The sequence below is a fragment of the Lepeophtheirus salmonis genome, chromosome 10, assembly GCF_016086655.4.
Source record: "Lepeophtheirus salmonis chromosome 10, UVic_Lsal_1.4, whole genome shotgun sequence".
NCBI classification, from domain to species: Eukaryota; Metazoa; Arthropoda; class Copepoda; order Siphonostomatoida; family Caligidae; genus Lepeophtheirus; species Lepeophtheirus salmonis.
In genome coordinates this window covers 4,597,801-4,615,397 of record NC_052140.2, presented here as the reverse complement: position 1 = coordinate 4,615,397, position 17,597 = coordinate 4,597,801, and the positions used below count along the sequence as shown (strand labels likewise).

At 29.0% G+C, this 17,597-nt stretch overlaps 1 protein-coding gene across 1 annotated transcript; it reads left to right on the top strand.

Moving 5' to 3' along the window:
• Positions 1 to 615: 615 nt before the first annotated feature.
• Positions 616 to 16,660, top strand: LOC121125446 (uncharacterized). Its single transcript, XM_040720646.2, has 5 exons — positions 616 to 749; positions 10,204 to 10,352; positions 14,753 to 14,877; positions 14,942 to 15,028; positions 16,230 to 16,660. The coding sequence occupies exons 2-5, from the start codon at positions 10,211 to 10,213 to the stop codon at positions 16,548 to 16,550; spliced, it is 675 nt and encodes a 224-aa protein (XP_040576580.1). The 5' UTR covers positions 616 to 749; positions 10,204 to 10,210; the 3' UTR covers positions 16,551 to 16,660.
• The last annotated feature ends 937 nt before the right edge of the window (positions 16,661 to 17,597 follow it).

The window sequence follows — 17,597 nt, the reverse complement described above, 5'->3', positions numbered from 1 at the left end:
CTTGGTCTGTGATTACATATTTTTGACAAATTGTCTTTGACCGGTATCCCACGAACAAATTTTTAAATTAAGGAATCTCAGGAAATATGGGGAACTCGTTAGTAAATAACAAATACTGTAACATTTAGGTATTTATTTTTATATTTTAAGAAGAAATAATCAATTTTATACTAATCCTACCCATATGTTCCCAATTCTTTAATTCATTTTTATCATTATTTTTGTATATATTTGAATTCCGTAACCTGTTCCATTCTGTAAAACTTACATATTAAATGATGAAAGAGCTAATTTTTGGCGCACCTGTGGGTTCTATAATTGTTAAATGCACAACTTGGCCCTCAAGATAAAAGTAAACTTGTGCAACAATAGAATAATGAAATGTACGTGTAAAACTCTGAGAAATCCTGAGGTCCTGAGAGAAAACTCCTTATGTATATTAAATGTAAGCTATTCATTTCACTAAAAGATTCTTTTAAAAATACTTTTAAAAGCTGTAGGCTTAATTACATACAAGTAATATACTCTGCGGAACCATGATGGTGGCATTTATGTATGAGATGGCCGTGTGCTCCTAGTGTATGGGATGATGCGTAGGAGGAAATGTTGCTTTAATTCTCCAAATACGATTTTATGAATCAACATTGAAATATTTTTTGTAATCAGTTCCTTACGCAAGTGTGTCTTGTTAGTGAATATAAACATATTTCTTGTACTTTCAACCAGTAAAAGATATTAATTTATTGACCGTAAGTGACAAATAGTTTTTCTAGTAAAATTAAAAAAATAAGCGTTTTTTAATACAGTATGTACGTAATTTTTTGTATTTTTTTGCCCCTTCCTCCAAGCTTGTATTTGAAAGATATATGTAATATTCGTAGTGTGTTGCCAGTCTTTATTTATTCAGTCCACTCCAGCCTTAGGAGTGGTCCTTAAGACCGCCGCTCCTTAGGACTCTCAGTTCTAGACAGAGCTGGGCAGTGAACAATTCTTTTTTATTCCGTATCCGTACCTAGAGCTCGTGTGACTTCGTATCTTTTTTTGGAGACATTCAAAAGTAGGCTGGCTCTAGATAATGTCTTCTCCGTTGTGGTTGTCGTAATGATCTTTGCTCTTGACTTTGCTCCCAAGTCATCGGTAATCATCTTTTGTCCCCGTCAATTAGCTCATTTACCGCGAATCGTGCTCACTAGATTTATAGTAAGGCACTTTTTGAGACGCATAATCATGGTCTTTGTTCCTACTGTTGGTCTCTTACCTTTCCCAGACTTTTTTGCGACTTTTCCTTGAGTTTAAAATCTCTTTTTGATCCCATACACGGCCGTCTGGCTGATCTTAATTCATCGGCAATCTCAGTTGGATCTTCTGGAGTATGAGCATTTCCAGCAAAATAATTCTATTGGCTTTCATGCTGTCATCTTTTGGAGATATATACAATATTTATAAATTAAAATAATTATGAATGATTATTGGCAGATAACCGAAGCTCACTTTTGTAAAAAAAAAATCCTATAAAAACTCAAGCTGTGATTATTTCTTTATTTGTAAACTTAAATATTACGCATGGGATACCTTATTGTTTAGCTGCAGAGTTGAAAAGTCCTTGTGTTCGAGTATTTTTATCAACATGTCTCTAAAGGTACCAATACACATTCCAATCATTATCATTATATTCAAATATAAATACGCCCACACAAAAAGAAAATTTTTGGGTTTCTTAGGGAAATGATTATAACCTTTGAAAAACAGGGAATCTTTGAAGGTTTTAACCAAAAAAATTATAATAATAAAAAAAATCTTAATATCGTCATACGCATAATAAGACTTGGAATCCTCAATTTGAGAATTTTTGACCCAATAACCCAATGAATTGCAACATTATAATCAATAGATCATTAAGGATAAAAAATGCGAATTTCATTCTTATGATCTTCCATTGTTGCAAATGGTTTGCCTTGTCTAAACATTGCAAAACCACGTGCTTTTGACCAATTACAAATCTAATTTTAGAGGTTTTAATTGTTGAAAATCATTCATTTTTTTAAATAAAACATTAGCAAGTTAAGTCACTTTGAATAATCAAAAAATCTAAATTTATGCCCAAAAAACTCAAAAATCTTGTAAAAAAATATTTTTTTTTCTGACTGATTTTTCTAACAAATATAATATTGTTGTTCTTAGAAATGAAGAAGCATTCCAATTTCACCAAATCCAAAAAATCTAACTAGGCATTAACCTAGTGGTGGTTATAAAATTAAATTGGAAAAATGTTTTATTAATCATTGCAAAACATTATCTAAATAAATGATTATTACATTATTTATATTCAACAATAATGAAGTATAAAGGTTATAATCATTTTGTTTGTTTGTTTTCATTCATTCATAGTTTACAAATATATTAAAAAAAATTAAAGAAGGAAATTTATATGTTACGACTATTGCTTCTGAAGCAATAAAATGAGTTTGCATAATCAGTTTTTCCGTTTAAATCGGCAAAATTTATATTGAGTAACAAATTTAATAATATGGATAATACAAAATAAGGGAATCATCTTACATATGTATATAATTATAATGCTCTAATACATAAATATTATAAAACGCCCTAATACTTACTTATCTTTCTTTAAACATAACATTACTATATAGAGACAAGTATTTTATACGTATAAGGGGATTTTATATGTAAGTTTTAGCATAAAATGTGATAATCATTTCATGTGAATTTTATTTTCCATCGCTTTATCTAATCTAATTTCATAGTTGGGGGGAAGAGGGGGGTCAACTTTTTTCGAATTTCACTTCCTATTAGTATGGAAAAGTTGTGATATGGTATAATGGAATCTTAAGGGAGCACAGCTTGTAAGAACTTTTGAAGAAAACAAAAGTTCTTTATTTAAAGATAAGGATTAAAATAACGCTCTAATCAGTATTTTGCATCTATTGTACTAATTTAAAAAAAAATAATATTGATAAAGTTTTTTTCTAAAGCTACCCTATGGAGCAAAAATAAATAATATAAAAGGAAAATTTTGATCTTTACTTTTTTCAAATGTAAAAAAAAATTGATGTGTGCTATACGCGGATTAGCAAATTGTCTTAACTTTTTTGTTTCATTAAAGGATCATAAAAACATGGGGTAAGCATAGTTTATAGGTTAAAGTAATGTCTATGAAAACTATTTTATGCAAAATAACTAAAAATGTATTGTTATTATTTACTAAGTAAAGAGTTTTTGTATTTTTCCTAATTTGATCGAAATGTGCGACCTTTATAGGGCAATAAATTTTGCATAGGTAATTTTCATACCATATGACAACTTTTCAGCACAAATCGTAACCTAAATTCGAAAAAAGTTAAAAATCAAACCGTTCTAATGTAGGTATCTTCCACATAATTTTGAAGTTATATCCGGTCCCGTACAAACTATGAAGGAAACTACTAATTCCAGGGTAAAATAAGTCCCACTCCACAATTTTTGCTCAAAAAAGAATCATAAATAGGGGTCATTGACGTAATCATTAATATATTTTGGTGTTATTGTCATACAAGGTTTTCCAAGTTTTGAAATTAGCTTGGCGTGAGATTTACCCCTTCTTCCATGTTTTAAATAATTTCTGATAAGTGATTAATGAATAATAATAATTTATTTTGTAAAAGTATTTAATTACTCCTAGTTTAACTTCAATCACCGATTTATGACAGGGGTTAGAGGCTTCCATTTGAAAAATTATGGTTCTAACTAAGATACTTTGAACTGTTTTGATTGATTACGTATGAGAAGTGTAATCTGTGGCGTAGGATCTTGTTTGTAAAATAGTGTATCTCACGCCAATTGCGTTAGACTTGAGAGCACTATAAATATTATGAATAAGCCTTAATTAAGAATATCGGCAAGGAGCTATTATCGAGCATGAATAATATTTAAGATTTTACTGAAGGAATTTATTTTGTATACTGACGTACGTAGATATATAAATGTAATATTTGTGATCATTACGTCATTAAACATTTTAAAATTTGAGACGTTCTTCAAAACCAATAATAAAGACGGAAACGATTTTAAGTCCCATATTCAAGATTGGTACAATAACAAATTTTAGGGGGGTACTTGACTGGGACTTCTCTCTGAGTTGAATAAATATATGCATTAATAAGAAATTAATATACAAAAACTATACAAATAGAAAAGGATTTAGCTATAATAAATTGCATTCTAAAAATAGAATAGAATATAACTTATAATAAAAAAACGCCATTCTATAAATTTTACATCAATTTCATTAAAAAAGGTCCAGCAAAAATATTCGAGTTAAAAAAATCAAAGGGTCCTATGTTTTACTGTAAAAAAAATATCCATTAAAAATCAAATTTCAAAAAAAGGAAATAAATAATAATACATTTATATTGGCCCAGCCCCCGCTCATGCTAAAACTGGGGCTGGATACAAACCTAGTATTTGTACAAATTGTATATGTACTTTGATATAAGTAGATTTGAGTAGTTTGTAAAGAAAAAAAGAGGGCGTATGGAGAAGGTGGGAGCGAAACATTATGGTATTACTAAATAAAGACCATTGTTCACATCGTCTAGCAGTTATTTGAAAATGAATTACTGCTATAAAGAAGAGAATCTTCTACATTTAAAATAGCATTAGTGCATTAAAAATATTGTAATTATATTTAAATCCATATACCTAAATATATTTTATTATGCATTTTTTAATATAAATTGATAGGCAATAAAGAATACTCCGGGGGGAGAAGTTAGCATTACGACGATTGATTAAATAACAAACAAAAAGAAAAAAGAGTACACGCAGCAACCGTTTTCTTTTTCTAATTTTTATAGGTAGTTTTTCATTACAAACTACTCAACTCAGCTAATATAATAGTTTCTATAGAATTTTACAATAACATTTCTGTGTTATATGATCCTAAAACTCCATTAAATTATCCATTATCTATATAAAATTAAATTAAACGTTATATGCCCAAGTATCAAGACCCTTTTCTTTGCTTCCTTTTCTGAATCCAATATTTGTTTAACTTTTTATCAAAAAACGAAATATTTTTTTTTTTATTATTTGGATTTTTTATTAACTTTTTGTCTTTACAGTTAACATTCTATATTTGAAAAAGAATACAATTACTTTCATCAAAGAAAAAGAAAACCCATATTGAAGTGAAACGCAAACAAAAGTAGATATTATTTACTTAGCATTAAATTTTCACCATTATAAAAAAGATGTAGAGGTAAAGTCACTTATCAAAAACTGGATTTTTACCTTTCAAACTTAATTTTTTTATTTAACAAAATATTTATATGCTAAATATCATGTCCATATTTTAGTTTCTAAAATAAATACCCGGTGTATCACAAATATTTCCCGATTCAGAACCACGAACTTAATTAAAAACTATGTATTTTATGAGAATGTTACTACAACTTTTTTTGTTTGAGTACTTTTTATATACAGCTTAGGTTTTTTAGAGCTTAATATGACATCCATTAGCCTTGAATATGACCTCCAACATGGGGTTGAAGGCCGAGAATGACCACCTGACCAATTTTTTGCACATATTGAGCCAAAATCTCCTCATTGACAGAGCCTTTTAGGGCATTAGTGTTGGGTGGACAAAGTCCAACGGGTTTTGCTGAGTATGGTGGCTCCATTGTTTTGTCTCTAAAAATCATGTTCTTTTGGAGAAAGGACTGGGTCATTTTGGTAGTATGTACGGATGCTCCATCCTGTTGAAGAACCATATTCTTGTTGGGGAAGTTGTACACGGTCTTGGGTTTCATACAGGTCCAATTGACAATGTCCTTTTTTGTTACTCCCGCACGGAGCAAACCGGCAACTTTTACGTGATTTACTTGTTACAAAGTTGTGAAATAACAAAAAAAGGAAGATCAACAGCTTAGAGTCTTAGCATCATCTATCGTCAGAAGTTTTAAAATTAGTCAACACAGCCTCGATCTTAAAGTGATGGGTAAATAGTTTTAATAGAATTGGTATATAGAGGTGATAAGGATTTTTACTGGGCTGATGGTCTTAGTTAGGCAGACAGAGAATAAATGTTATTTTATAGGAAAGTTATATATATAACTGTTGTATTTTCTGTAATTGAATATATGTATAAATCGGAAGGAAAAAAATGAACTTGATTTGACTTGGTCTAAATGAGCACATCTCTAATGATTTGAAATATCATTTTAATTATATTTACAATATATCCAGCCTATTAAACTTTATGGCTGTTTTGGCATTATCAATGGATAACCAAACTAGAATGGGCACTCGGCAAAGTGCAAAACCTTCGAAAAATCAAATAGAGTGATGTATCTAAATTTATGTTCCAATAACCATTTTTAACCTTTTGCGTTCCCTTGACCTCATCCTCTCAAAATTTAATGGCTTCTCACTGTGACCTCATATATTCTTCGTACTAAGTCTGATCAAAATCGATCTATATTTTTTCCCTCAAACCAGGCGACTAAAAAACAAATACAGGCAAAAATATAACTTCCATCTAACTTCTAACGGAAATAATCAACGGCAAAATACAAAAGAAGGTATATCCAAACTATTTAAATGAGTTATTTTCAAAATGTGGCATCTCTATTCAAACAACAACAACAAAATTTAAATCCCCTAGTACGAATAAGATGTTATTGCAAAGTTAACAGCAGAAGGCAATGTAATACCCTTTTGTATACCTTGTCTTGTCACTTCTATATATATATATATATTAACTGTGAACCCATACCTAGTAGAATGTGTGTATTGGCATAAAATAATTTGTGTAAAATATGACCTCAAAGGAGTAGGTTTCCGAAGTTTTGAAAATATGTGATTTTTCATATCACTGATTTTTTTTGCGAGGATTACTCATTACATATAATCCATAGTAAAGACAAGATAACCCTAGTGAAGATTAACTACTTAACTTAATAATTGTGATCATTACGTCATGCATCATGATGTCCAATAATTATTAAGCTAGAAAAAAAAATATTATTGTTCGCTTTTCACGAATAAAGATGATAATAACATAATCCAAATTTTTTAAATTTTAAAAATGGGGTTTGGTAATATGAAATGAGGTACAAAAACCTATGAAACTCTTGAAATTGCCTTAAATCTACGAAGTTTCGTCTTAGAGATAATTTAGTTTTTTGAAAATGTATCAAGGAAAAAGTAATTTAATATTGTTTACTTATTTTAATGATTTATAAGAAGTGTTACAAGCATCCAATTTTATCCAGGTATTTCCAGTTTTTGTTCTATTACTTGTTATCAACGGTAATTCAACTTCATAATGCCCCTCTCGCAGTAACTTGTAACTCCTCGTAACTTTTGGCAAAAAGTTCGGACAACCAATTTTCACAGTCCTCTATTAAGGCCAATTTGTATATAATATCGTAAGAACCTTTGATACTTCACAGTTTTGAAGTCATTTCCTCCTCTTATTCTAAGAAAAATGAGCTAATCTGACGTCTTATAATACTATCACCCATAAATATTGTAGGTTTTACTCCTTCACAGTAAAACAATAAGGCGAATTAATATTCCACATATTCGTTGCCGAAAAAACATTCAAAGTTCTTTTTATTCAAACTTGTTGGTGTATATCCAGCATGTTACCAAACTGTACCAAAACTACAATATTTAACTAAAAATTGTTTTGTAGAACCTATAATGAAATTTCAATAAGAATTACACTTGGTCCTTTTGATTATTATAAAGTATAAAATGTCAGCCAAGTGATTTCTGTAGTGTACTGCGAACACTACCAACAGACGGAAATAAAGGAACGGAGTAAAGCCAATAAGAAGACCTTTTAGATTGGGCTACAATCATACACTAATATATATATTCTTTAAGGGATTAAAACTAAAAGGATGTACATAAACATCACTATTAAAACGTATAAACACGTAAACTCTACTTAATAAAAAGGTACATTACTATCTATTTAAAACAAATCCCTGCGTCATGAGACAAAAGTAAATAAAATACAATGAATAACAATTCCAGGAATCAAATTTCTAACCATAATTCGTAATAATGACAAACATATTAAAATATCATAAGAATATTTATTAATACAGCTTTTAATAAATTGGGAACCTACAAAATACGTTCAGTCGTCCAGAAATTTTGTAGTATAGTATATAGCATATATTAAAAAAATAAGAATAATATTGTGTTCATTAGGTGCATACAAAGTACCAAGAATTGGAAACAGTGTAGTTTAACCTAATTAAAACCCTACCATTATATCATAAAATATACATATTTAGGAGGAGTATAATTGAGTTATTCGAAATATATTTTATCTCATTTTCTTATAAATAGACCTGGAAAAAATGTTATTTATATAATTCAAAATGATTTAGTGAATTACACATATATCTAATTGCCTAAGAAAAACCATAATCATCTAACAATGAAATATATCATGTAATATTATGGTAAGTTACCAGGTTCCAGTAAAGTTGGTAGGCTAACACATTTCTTTAGTTATCTTTAGTATTTTGAATTTAATTTGATAATGTAAACTGTCAACTTCAATATTGAAAATTTTCGTGGTTAATTAAACACTCATTACTGCTGAATTAAGCTTTAAACAATAAGAAAAAGTTTGTGGTGAACGCAAACATTAGTCTGCAAAATGCAAGAGTGATTGCATGCGATCTGACTGAAATTCTAGGGGGTTCAAAATTCAATAATCCGACCAGAGTTATAATCTTTGGAGCTGTGGCAAGAGATAGTTCCATCTTGACAGTCATTTCATCGAGGCAAGACTTAAGATAAACAAGGCTGAGTACCTGAAGATCTTGAAGGACGTTTTTCCACCCTGGATGGATGATAAGTTTGGTTTGAATAGTTTTGTACATGTGCATGACTCTGCACCGTGCCATGCCTCCAAGGGAATTCATTCATTCCTATCTATGAGGGTCTGTTTTTCGTGAAGGCTGATATGAAGCCTAGCAATAATCCAGGTTTGAATATTCTCGATTACTATCTGTGGTACACCCTTTAAGAACAGGTCAACAAACGATTCTAAAATTTGCTCTTTCCTTTCTGAAATGTAAAATAAGTCATGCGCGTTATACGCAGATCATTAAATGTTCTTAACTTTTTATGCTCAATAAGACAATTAAAAGAAACATTTATAAAAACTTTTTATAGCTTAGAAAAATATCTATCAAAACCATTTCATGCAAAATAACTAACAATATGTTTTGGTAACCAATAGTTTGGGGGAAAAGTATTTTCGTATTTTTCGCTTTATTTAAATGCTTTATAAGAAGTGTAAGAATCATCCAATTTAACCCAGGTTTGCCCCGTTCCGTAGGATAGCTTGTTGCCAAAAAGAATCCCGTGAAGCTCTTTTCCCTATTGGCAAAAAACTCAAACAACCAATTTTCACAGGCCTGTATTGGATTCTTCTTTATTTTCAATATGAGAACTGAGGTATACAAAGGTAGCTACAAAGTTATTTTAAATAATACACACAACTTAATTAAAAACTAATGTGACTCCCTAAATTCCTATAATTTAATCAATATTTCCCAAAGATGTTTAACAAGAATGAATGTTTTAACTTTAATGTTTTTACTATAAGAATAACAAACTATATCTTTATGGACACAAAAATCAAGTTGTTAAAATTATTTTCATATAAATGTTTACTTTTTTTGGATTTCTTATATTTATTTTAACTAAGTATGAGTGTTTGACTTTTTTCATAATTTGATCGAGACGTGCGATCTAAAGATGACCTCGTAGGACAATACGATTTTGTATGGGTAATGTTCATAATATTTGAATACTTTATCCGTTACCGAAAAAAAAAAAAAAAAAAAAAATCAAATCAAACCACTCTACTGTACATATTCTCACTATATATCCTAGCTAATAATGAAATATTTTTGATTTCGAGTATATATATCTAAATAATAGGACATGTAAAATAAAAGTTTGATGCAGGTTTAAATATAGCATCAAATCCGTGAGCAAATCGCTACCTTAACAATAAGTAAATGACGTCATTTATTGGACGAAAATAAATATTTTATAGAGTGTCCACCTCCACAAGTTTTAACGTGTTATTTTTTTATTATTATAAATACCTACATTTCTACGGCATAATTATTTACGTATAAATTATTATTTTCCACTTATTTTTAGAACAAGCATGCCTTTACCAAATTATGGATATAATAATGAAGAAACTAAGCAAAATCAGGAGTTGATCTTTGAAATGCCACCAAAAATTGTAGAGTCAAATGAGGGATGTTGTGAGAAAAACAATCGGAAAAAAGCACAAATTACAACAGGTGTAGTAGTACAAATAACATTTAAGGCATAAATAAATGAATTAAAATGTCTAAAAATAATAATAGATTGGAAGTATTTTTTATTTCATGTGGGCGAAATTAATTTACGTTGAGTCAAGTTGATCATAACAAGCCATATAAATTATTCTTGTTTTTGTATGTTTCTGTTTAAAAGATATTAAATATTTAAAGTGCCTCCACCTATTTACAGGTAACTTGTGTCTTCCAAAAAAACATATCACTCATGAAATTGTTACTATTATTTGCTTCACACTCGAAATATTTACTAACTATGGCAGTGGTTCTCAATATTTATTTACCCTTATATTGGTTTTTCCTTTTGATTAATTATCTTCACTGTCCAAAAAAAAAATTACTTTTTTTTTGTGGTCTGATGTCGAAATAGTCTAAACATCAGATAATTTAAGAAAAAAAAGACAAATATATTATTCTAAAACAAATTATCAGATTAAATAGTGGGAACAGGAATGGCATAAAGATCCAATTTGCAGTCAAACGATGCAGTTCTTTAAAAGTCCTAATCATGGATGGGAATTGGAATCACATACTAAAACGTCTCCCAAAAAAATTGTGAGCTATGTTTCTGGCCACATTCTAATTAAAATTCTGTTTGCAGTTACTCTCCAAAGTTTCCACCATTTTGGACGCGTAGTTGTTATGTAACAGTCGTTTGAGTGAGTTGATGTGAGTGTTTTTGTGAAATGTTTTTCTGAATTTTTTATTAATTTTTCTACATAATCTCCCTTAGTAACTCTTTAAACTTCTTCTAGCGAAGTCACAGATGAATTGGGTTATAGGGACGGGGAGTATTGCCGATACAAAATGTGTAGAGTTATAAGGAGACTATGTTGAAAAATATTTAAAAAAATCCTAAAAGCTCTTACATCAACTCACTCTAACGACTACTACATCGCAGCAGAGCGTCCAAAATGGCGGAAACTTTGGAGAGTAACTGTCTTATTTTTTCTCTCCTAGCGTCGTGGCCTTCAGAAAAGGCCATACATTTTTTGTTATTTTTGGCTATTTTTAAGGTTCAAAGCTGTTGTAAGCCCTCAGTGTTGAAGGTAGGGATAAATTATGTTAACATATTTTAAACTTGAATGCTAAAAAATTCTAAAACCATTTTTTAAATGTCTGCATCATACTTTTAACAAAGATAGAGAAGAATAAAAGAGATCGAAACAAAGAGAGAGAAAAAGAAAATATATATTATACAATTTGTTATAACATTAAGCCTCATGTTTCAAACTATAAATAAATTATTTCAAGCTTCATGGACACGTTACATACACCTAGTGAGTAAGGGATTCCAAAAAACGGACATTCAAGGGAATCCTCGGAGCAAATGCTTTTTTTTTCTCTCTCTCTTTGTTCCTATCTCTTTTCTTCTTCTCTGTCTTTGTTTCTATCTCTTTTCTTCTTCTCTTTCTTTAGTTCTATCTCTTCTACCTGGGGCATAGGAATACTATGAGAGAAAAAATAAGAGCATATTTGGAATCAGGGGAGCAAATTCTAATAAATAGTTATAATACTGTTTTTGTGCCATTCTGTTGGACAATGATATTAAACATGTATCTAAATTATGTTCACCTATTCACTCAACCTCGATCAAAAAATAGAATAACTGAGGATATATTTTGATGTACGATGTATTTTGAAAGAGATTGGAATTTCAAAGCGACCCATAAATATAAAATGGGTAAGGGTTCATGACAGAAACACTTGGAACGAATTTGTAAAAAAAAATGCTATTTTTTTGGATAGTGTATTTAATTGTTATTTGAAATGTTGATTTTGGCCTCAATCCATAGCGTCTCTTTCGGGTGAATTTATTACAATTTGAGCAATTGATTTAGTTTTTGTAAATAAATTAAAGGTTTAGGCAAATTACATAGTTATGGTTTGTTTTTCAGCTATTTTTGAGATTAATTTTAAAAATACTTAGTCTTGAAGAAAGGGATATACATGATATTTTAAAGTCTCATGTTTAAAATTCAATTTATCCTTGTTTGAATTAGAAGATTAATGTTAGTTTTTCTTCAGAGGCTCATAAATCCAAGAAGAAATAATTTGATACTGTAAAAATAGCTCATTTGAAAGTTAAAAGTATAGAATTTATTTCTAAATAAAGAATCTTTTAGAAAATATTTTATATTCTTGTCAATTTGATGGCTTTTATCTAATGAATCTGAGTATGATCGTAGAATATGAGTCTCTAAATTCAAATATGGTCGTAGTTTTTCCCTAAGTTCATTGTTTAAATAAGGTCATTTTTACAGTTGAATAGTTTTATTTATATATTATTAATCCTCTCTTCAAATAATGAGAATACTTTAATTTTATAATGAAAAGTGCTTATTTATTTTTAATGAATGCCAATACTTTATGCATTAAATAGTTTAAATTGCATCTTTGATCTATTTTTTCATGTTTTCTATTAATTCTAGATTTTCTTTTCTGATTGCTCTTACCTGGGGAAACATAAATATAATCTTAATAGCCAAAATTTAAGTTTTTTTGTTTTAAAGACATCAATATTTTTGTACAAGTCGTATAAGCAAAGTGTGAAAGTTGTTACCAAAAAGTGAGCTGAATTTTAATAAAGTATTTACAGTGCTTGGGATGAGAATAATGCAATAACTGAATATTTCATAGATTATCAAAAAATTAAAGATGCCATTTTGGACTATTTAAAAAAAAATATTTTAGTATTATGTGGCACAAATACCCAAAGTTATACTACTCATACATACATGATAGCCATGCAATTTTAACGAATCAAAATTAAACGAAGGTATCAATTAATATTTGGTTATTAGAAGGATCCATTTGGAATTAAATAATGCATTTTAAGACAAAGAAATTGAAACTTCTATAATTTGATTATACAAGCTGGAACTTGTACATACGTCTCAACTTGTATAGAGTATATATTTCCAGTAAGCTTAATAAATATTCAAAATATGTTTTGAAGCAACAAATCTAAAATTTTAATTTTTTAAGCCTCTGTTTTCAATAATATGAAGTCGTCACTCTTGATTTTAGAACCAACTAGGATTTTTGTCGATATGATAAAATTTTTTGTTAGATTTGGTAAAAAAGGGTCCATTTTTTGTACTTACAAGTAGTGGTGTGTCAGTATTCATATATTCGGTCCAGCCTTGGAACCGGTCCTTAAGACTGTCAATCTTTCAGAATGTCAGTACTGCTAGAATTGATTAAAAAAAAGAAAAAATAAGGTTGAGTGACGTATAACCTTATAAGTTTTAAAACTGATATGCAGGATTGAACTGTACGGGACTGCAGTCTTCAATTCTAAATAAGGACAGACACAACACTACTTACAAGACATTTTTTTCATTCAGAAAATGATATAAACATAATCAATATATATATATTTTAAACTGGAAACATAAACCTAATATATATTTTTAACGTTTTTTTTTTCTTTTATTTATTTCTCAAGGCAAAAATTAGACAAACTTATGTAGTTGTTGGGATATATATTTTTCCAAAAAGCACTTTGTAGGCAACAAACCAGTAATTTAGGGTATTAAAGGTCATTTTCATATTTCTTGGAGTAATAACAATCATGAAAATGTAATTTCAATCAATGGGAGGAGGGGGAGAAGTTTAAATTTTGTTGACTAAAGTAATTCATAATTACTCCAAGGATATTCGAAAAAAACTAAAAACGAAATAATAAAAACAAACCAGGAAATAGGTTGGAGTTTACACTGTATAAGTTTGCCTGCACGTCATTTTTTCTCTTTCTATCTTAAAATTGAAGACGGCGATAGAGGAAAGTTAAAATTCAAATATCACCACCTTTTAAGAATAAGAAAATAACTTCGTTAATCGAAGAATATATTATAGAAGAGTGGGAGGAGAGGGATTTCGATTTGTTCGATATATTCGTACAATTAGCACTTTGGAGGATCATGAAAATAAATGGAATGTCTCATTATGTGGAGAAAATAGTGTTTTTGCTTTGAAAAAAGATTATTAGACGATTAGACGTCCGTCCCTGTTTCAAATTTCGAGATTGAAAGAGAAATTATGAAATTAGGGCAAACTTATAAAATGTACCCCCAAAGAACCCATGAAAGTAATATAGGGTGAATACCATTTGACCCCCTAAGTTTTATGTTCACAATGATAGCAAGGCACTAAACTCAGAATAGTCAATTATAGTTAACTTCTAACTTTTATTAAAAATAGACGTATAGTATATTCAATAAAGAGGAAGTGCCAAGTAATCTCTCTGTTGGAAACTTATAAATCTATTTAAATATTTAAGAAAAATATTATTATACAAGGAAACGCTATAGTAAAATATTCAAATAGACGTGTTATTAACATATTTTGCTTTTTTTTAGGGAAACTAGGGATTGAGTTAGAGAGAAAAATGGTTATAAACAATGAAGATCCAGATAATATATGGAAATCCCCAAATGTAAATCCTGAGGATCTTGAATCTGCAAAGAAATATTCGGAAACCAAGGTAATTTTATGCATAAATTAATAAAATGTATAAAGATAAATTAGCCAATATCTGCTTATTCAAGGATATCAGAGATGACGTGAAAAAGGATCTAGATGGATTCATTTCAAGTAATAAGTTGAAGGAAATACGATCAAACCGACATTTACAAGTAAGAGTAAATAGTTTTTATATGAATAGTTCCATGAATCTATATGAGGGCCATCAACACTAAATCGAAATAGGATGAGTTAGCTCAAAAATGAGCTTATCATTTGTAACTCTTGAAGAATATAGATTGTATTTTTTTAATGAATTTGTTGTATTTATTCTATGTGAATATAAATATTGCAAAAATTAGTGGTAATTAGGATGTTAAATTATCTGAAAAAAAATTTAAATATCGTAAATTTTCATTTTTTGTCGAACGATAACCAAATAGTTTCGATTTTTTTATAAAATAAAAGCTAAAACATGTTTATGGTCAAGGTGACGTTTAGAAAATAATTTTTATTTTTTTCAAAATCTTTTATTGTAGGAAAGAGTATTTATTAATTTTATCATATAATTTTTTTATTCGATTGTTCGAAATATCAAACTCTAGATCCAAAACGTCGATCGAAAAAAATTAATTAAATGTAGATAAAACAGCAATTTAATATTGTTTATTTTAATAATATTTTTACGATCATTTTTACGAAAAAAAAAAATAATAATAATAATATGATAGATTATTAAAAAAAAAATTAGCAACGTAAATCAAATGTTTAATTAAGTTACCCTCAAGGGTGTTGCTAGCTTTCATTGGATGAAAGGGGATTATCTTCAAAAATTATCAACAATGTAATATAAGTATTTATATACATTTGTGTACACATGAGCAGAAAGTCGCGGGCTTAACAAAGAAAATCGTTAGACTTTTTTTTAAATTATTATTAACATTTTCGCTATGTCATAACTCATAAAATTTTAACAGCTGTCTTTTGAAGGTCGGTACTAACTGAAAAAGAGGTGACTTAAAACAAAATAACCCCATCTATGTGAAGTCCGGGTTTTTTCAGCCCATCTGTTATATGATAAAAGTTTTAGGGGCTAGCAACCCCACCGGTTAACATTTTTTAGTATTGCAACCTATTCCTGAATTTTGACAAGAAAGTCCATTTTTGATTAAAATATTCTTATGAGATTGTTGGATCGTCGTATATTAAAGTACAAATGGATTAACAAAAATTTATTATTTTCTTGTTGTTTGTTCAAGCCAGATTTTTTTTGGACGTTTATCATAAATATGTTTTATTATAATTAATTACCTTTTGAATACGTATATAGTAATAATCAATAAAGTATGATTATCAATTCCAATTCATTTCCAGCCGGCACCAACTCCATTGATTAAAGACACAACGACTGATATGCAAATGACTACCCCATCTTATTCCTATTCTAGTACGAAGGAGCCTCTATCCTCTTCCTATTCTCCAAAGAGGGAGCCTACATTCCCATTAGAAGTATCCATACCTGTTCAAAGAGAGTATAATGTGAGGCCTTATACAAGAGAAAACAAATTTACATCTCCTAGTGGATTTGCTGTCTCTAGTCATACATATTCTGTGCAACAAACTCGCCAATCTATTAACATACATCCCGCTGGAACTTATTCCAAGTACCAAACTAACACATACCGTTTGAACTAAATCCTTAAAATATATATCCTCCGTTGCTCATACTAAATTAACCTTTTCTACTGCATTTATTCTATTGATTTAATTTAAAAATAATAACATTGATAAAATACAAATTATAACTTTGTAGTTCTTTTTAATTCTTGCTGTAGTACAAAGCTGAACAAAAATCACATATGAATCTTAATTATATTTCTTTATTCTTTCTTTAAAAGAGAGAAAAAAAAATGTTATTTAGACAAGTATGACGTCATACAGTGCTATTTTTTTTATAACACTGTGCAGGAAGGCTGCAGCATTGAAGATTACTTGTAATCTGGGTACCTGGATAAAACATTAGGAAACCGAGCAACTTTCATATTCCTGACTTTAATTTGAAATGTGACAGGAGGGACGAATGAGAAAAATCACTATTAGTAGTGATAAACGATATGAGAAAAGGAATGATAGGATAAATTCATATTGCCTAAGGTCCAATATCCACTTTGGCTTAATTTCTTTAATATAAAATACTCTGATATTTCATATTCATATACTCTTAAGTGTTTTATTTGGAATCTAAAATTTAACATCTCATACTGCTTCAAGAATATATACCATATTCCAAATATATAATTTGTTTGTGTAGATATTTGTAGAACAGTTTAAAAATCATTTACCGAACACTTAAATAATTTGTTATTTTGGTGGGTTAATTCCTTGTTCATATTTTCTTTATCCAAGTATCAAACGTGCGTTTATGAAGCATCTGTGTATATAAATATATACACGTATGTGGGATATAAGGACAAAAAAGTGCATCATTTGCAAAGCATAAATCGTATAAGCTTTAGACTAAGGGATTTTTTATAAAAATTTAACTTTTAGTTAAAGGAACTATGTATGATTAAATGAAACTTATAGTATACAATAATGAAAGATTTTCGTAGGTGTAAAATCCTTAAAAATTCCAGAATCACAGGAAAACCAATGTAACTAACACGGTAAATGTAAGAAGCTGTTTTTATGCAAAAAATATTGAAAAGTCTACCAATTTTGTGATGTAGTAATTTTAAATTT

Excerpts from the sequence above, each read along its gene's own strand:
- LOC121125446 (XM_040720646.2), top strand. The coding sequence starts at position 10,211 with ATGCCTTTACCAAATTATGGATATAATAATGAAGAAACTAAGCAAAAT. Across the intron at positions 10,353-14,752 it reads AAAAGCACAAATTACAACAG|GGAAACTAGGGATTGAGTTA; the intron begins GTGTAGTAGTAC and ends GCTTTTTTTTAG. Across the intron at positions 14,878-14,941 it reads AGAAATATTCGGAAACCAAG|GATATCAGAGATGACGTGAA; the intron begins GTAATTTTATGC and ends TGCTTATTCAAG.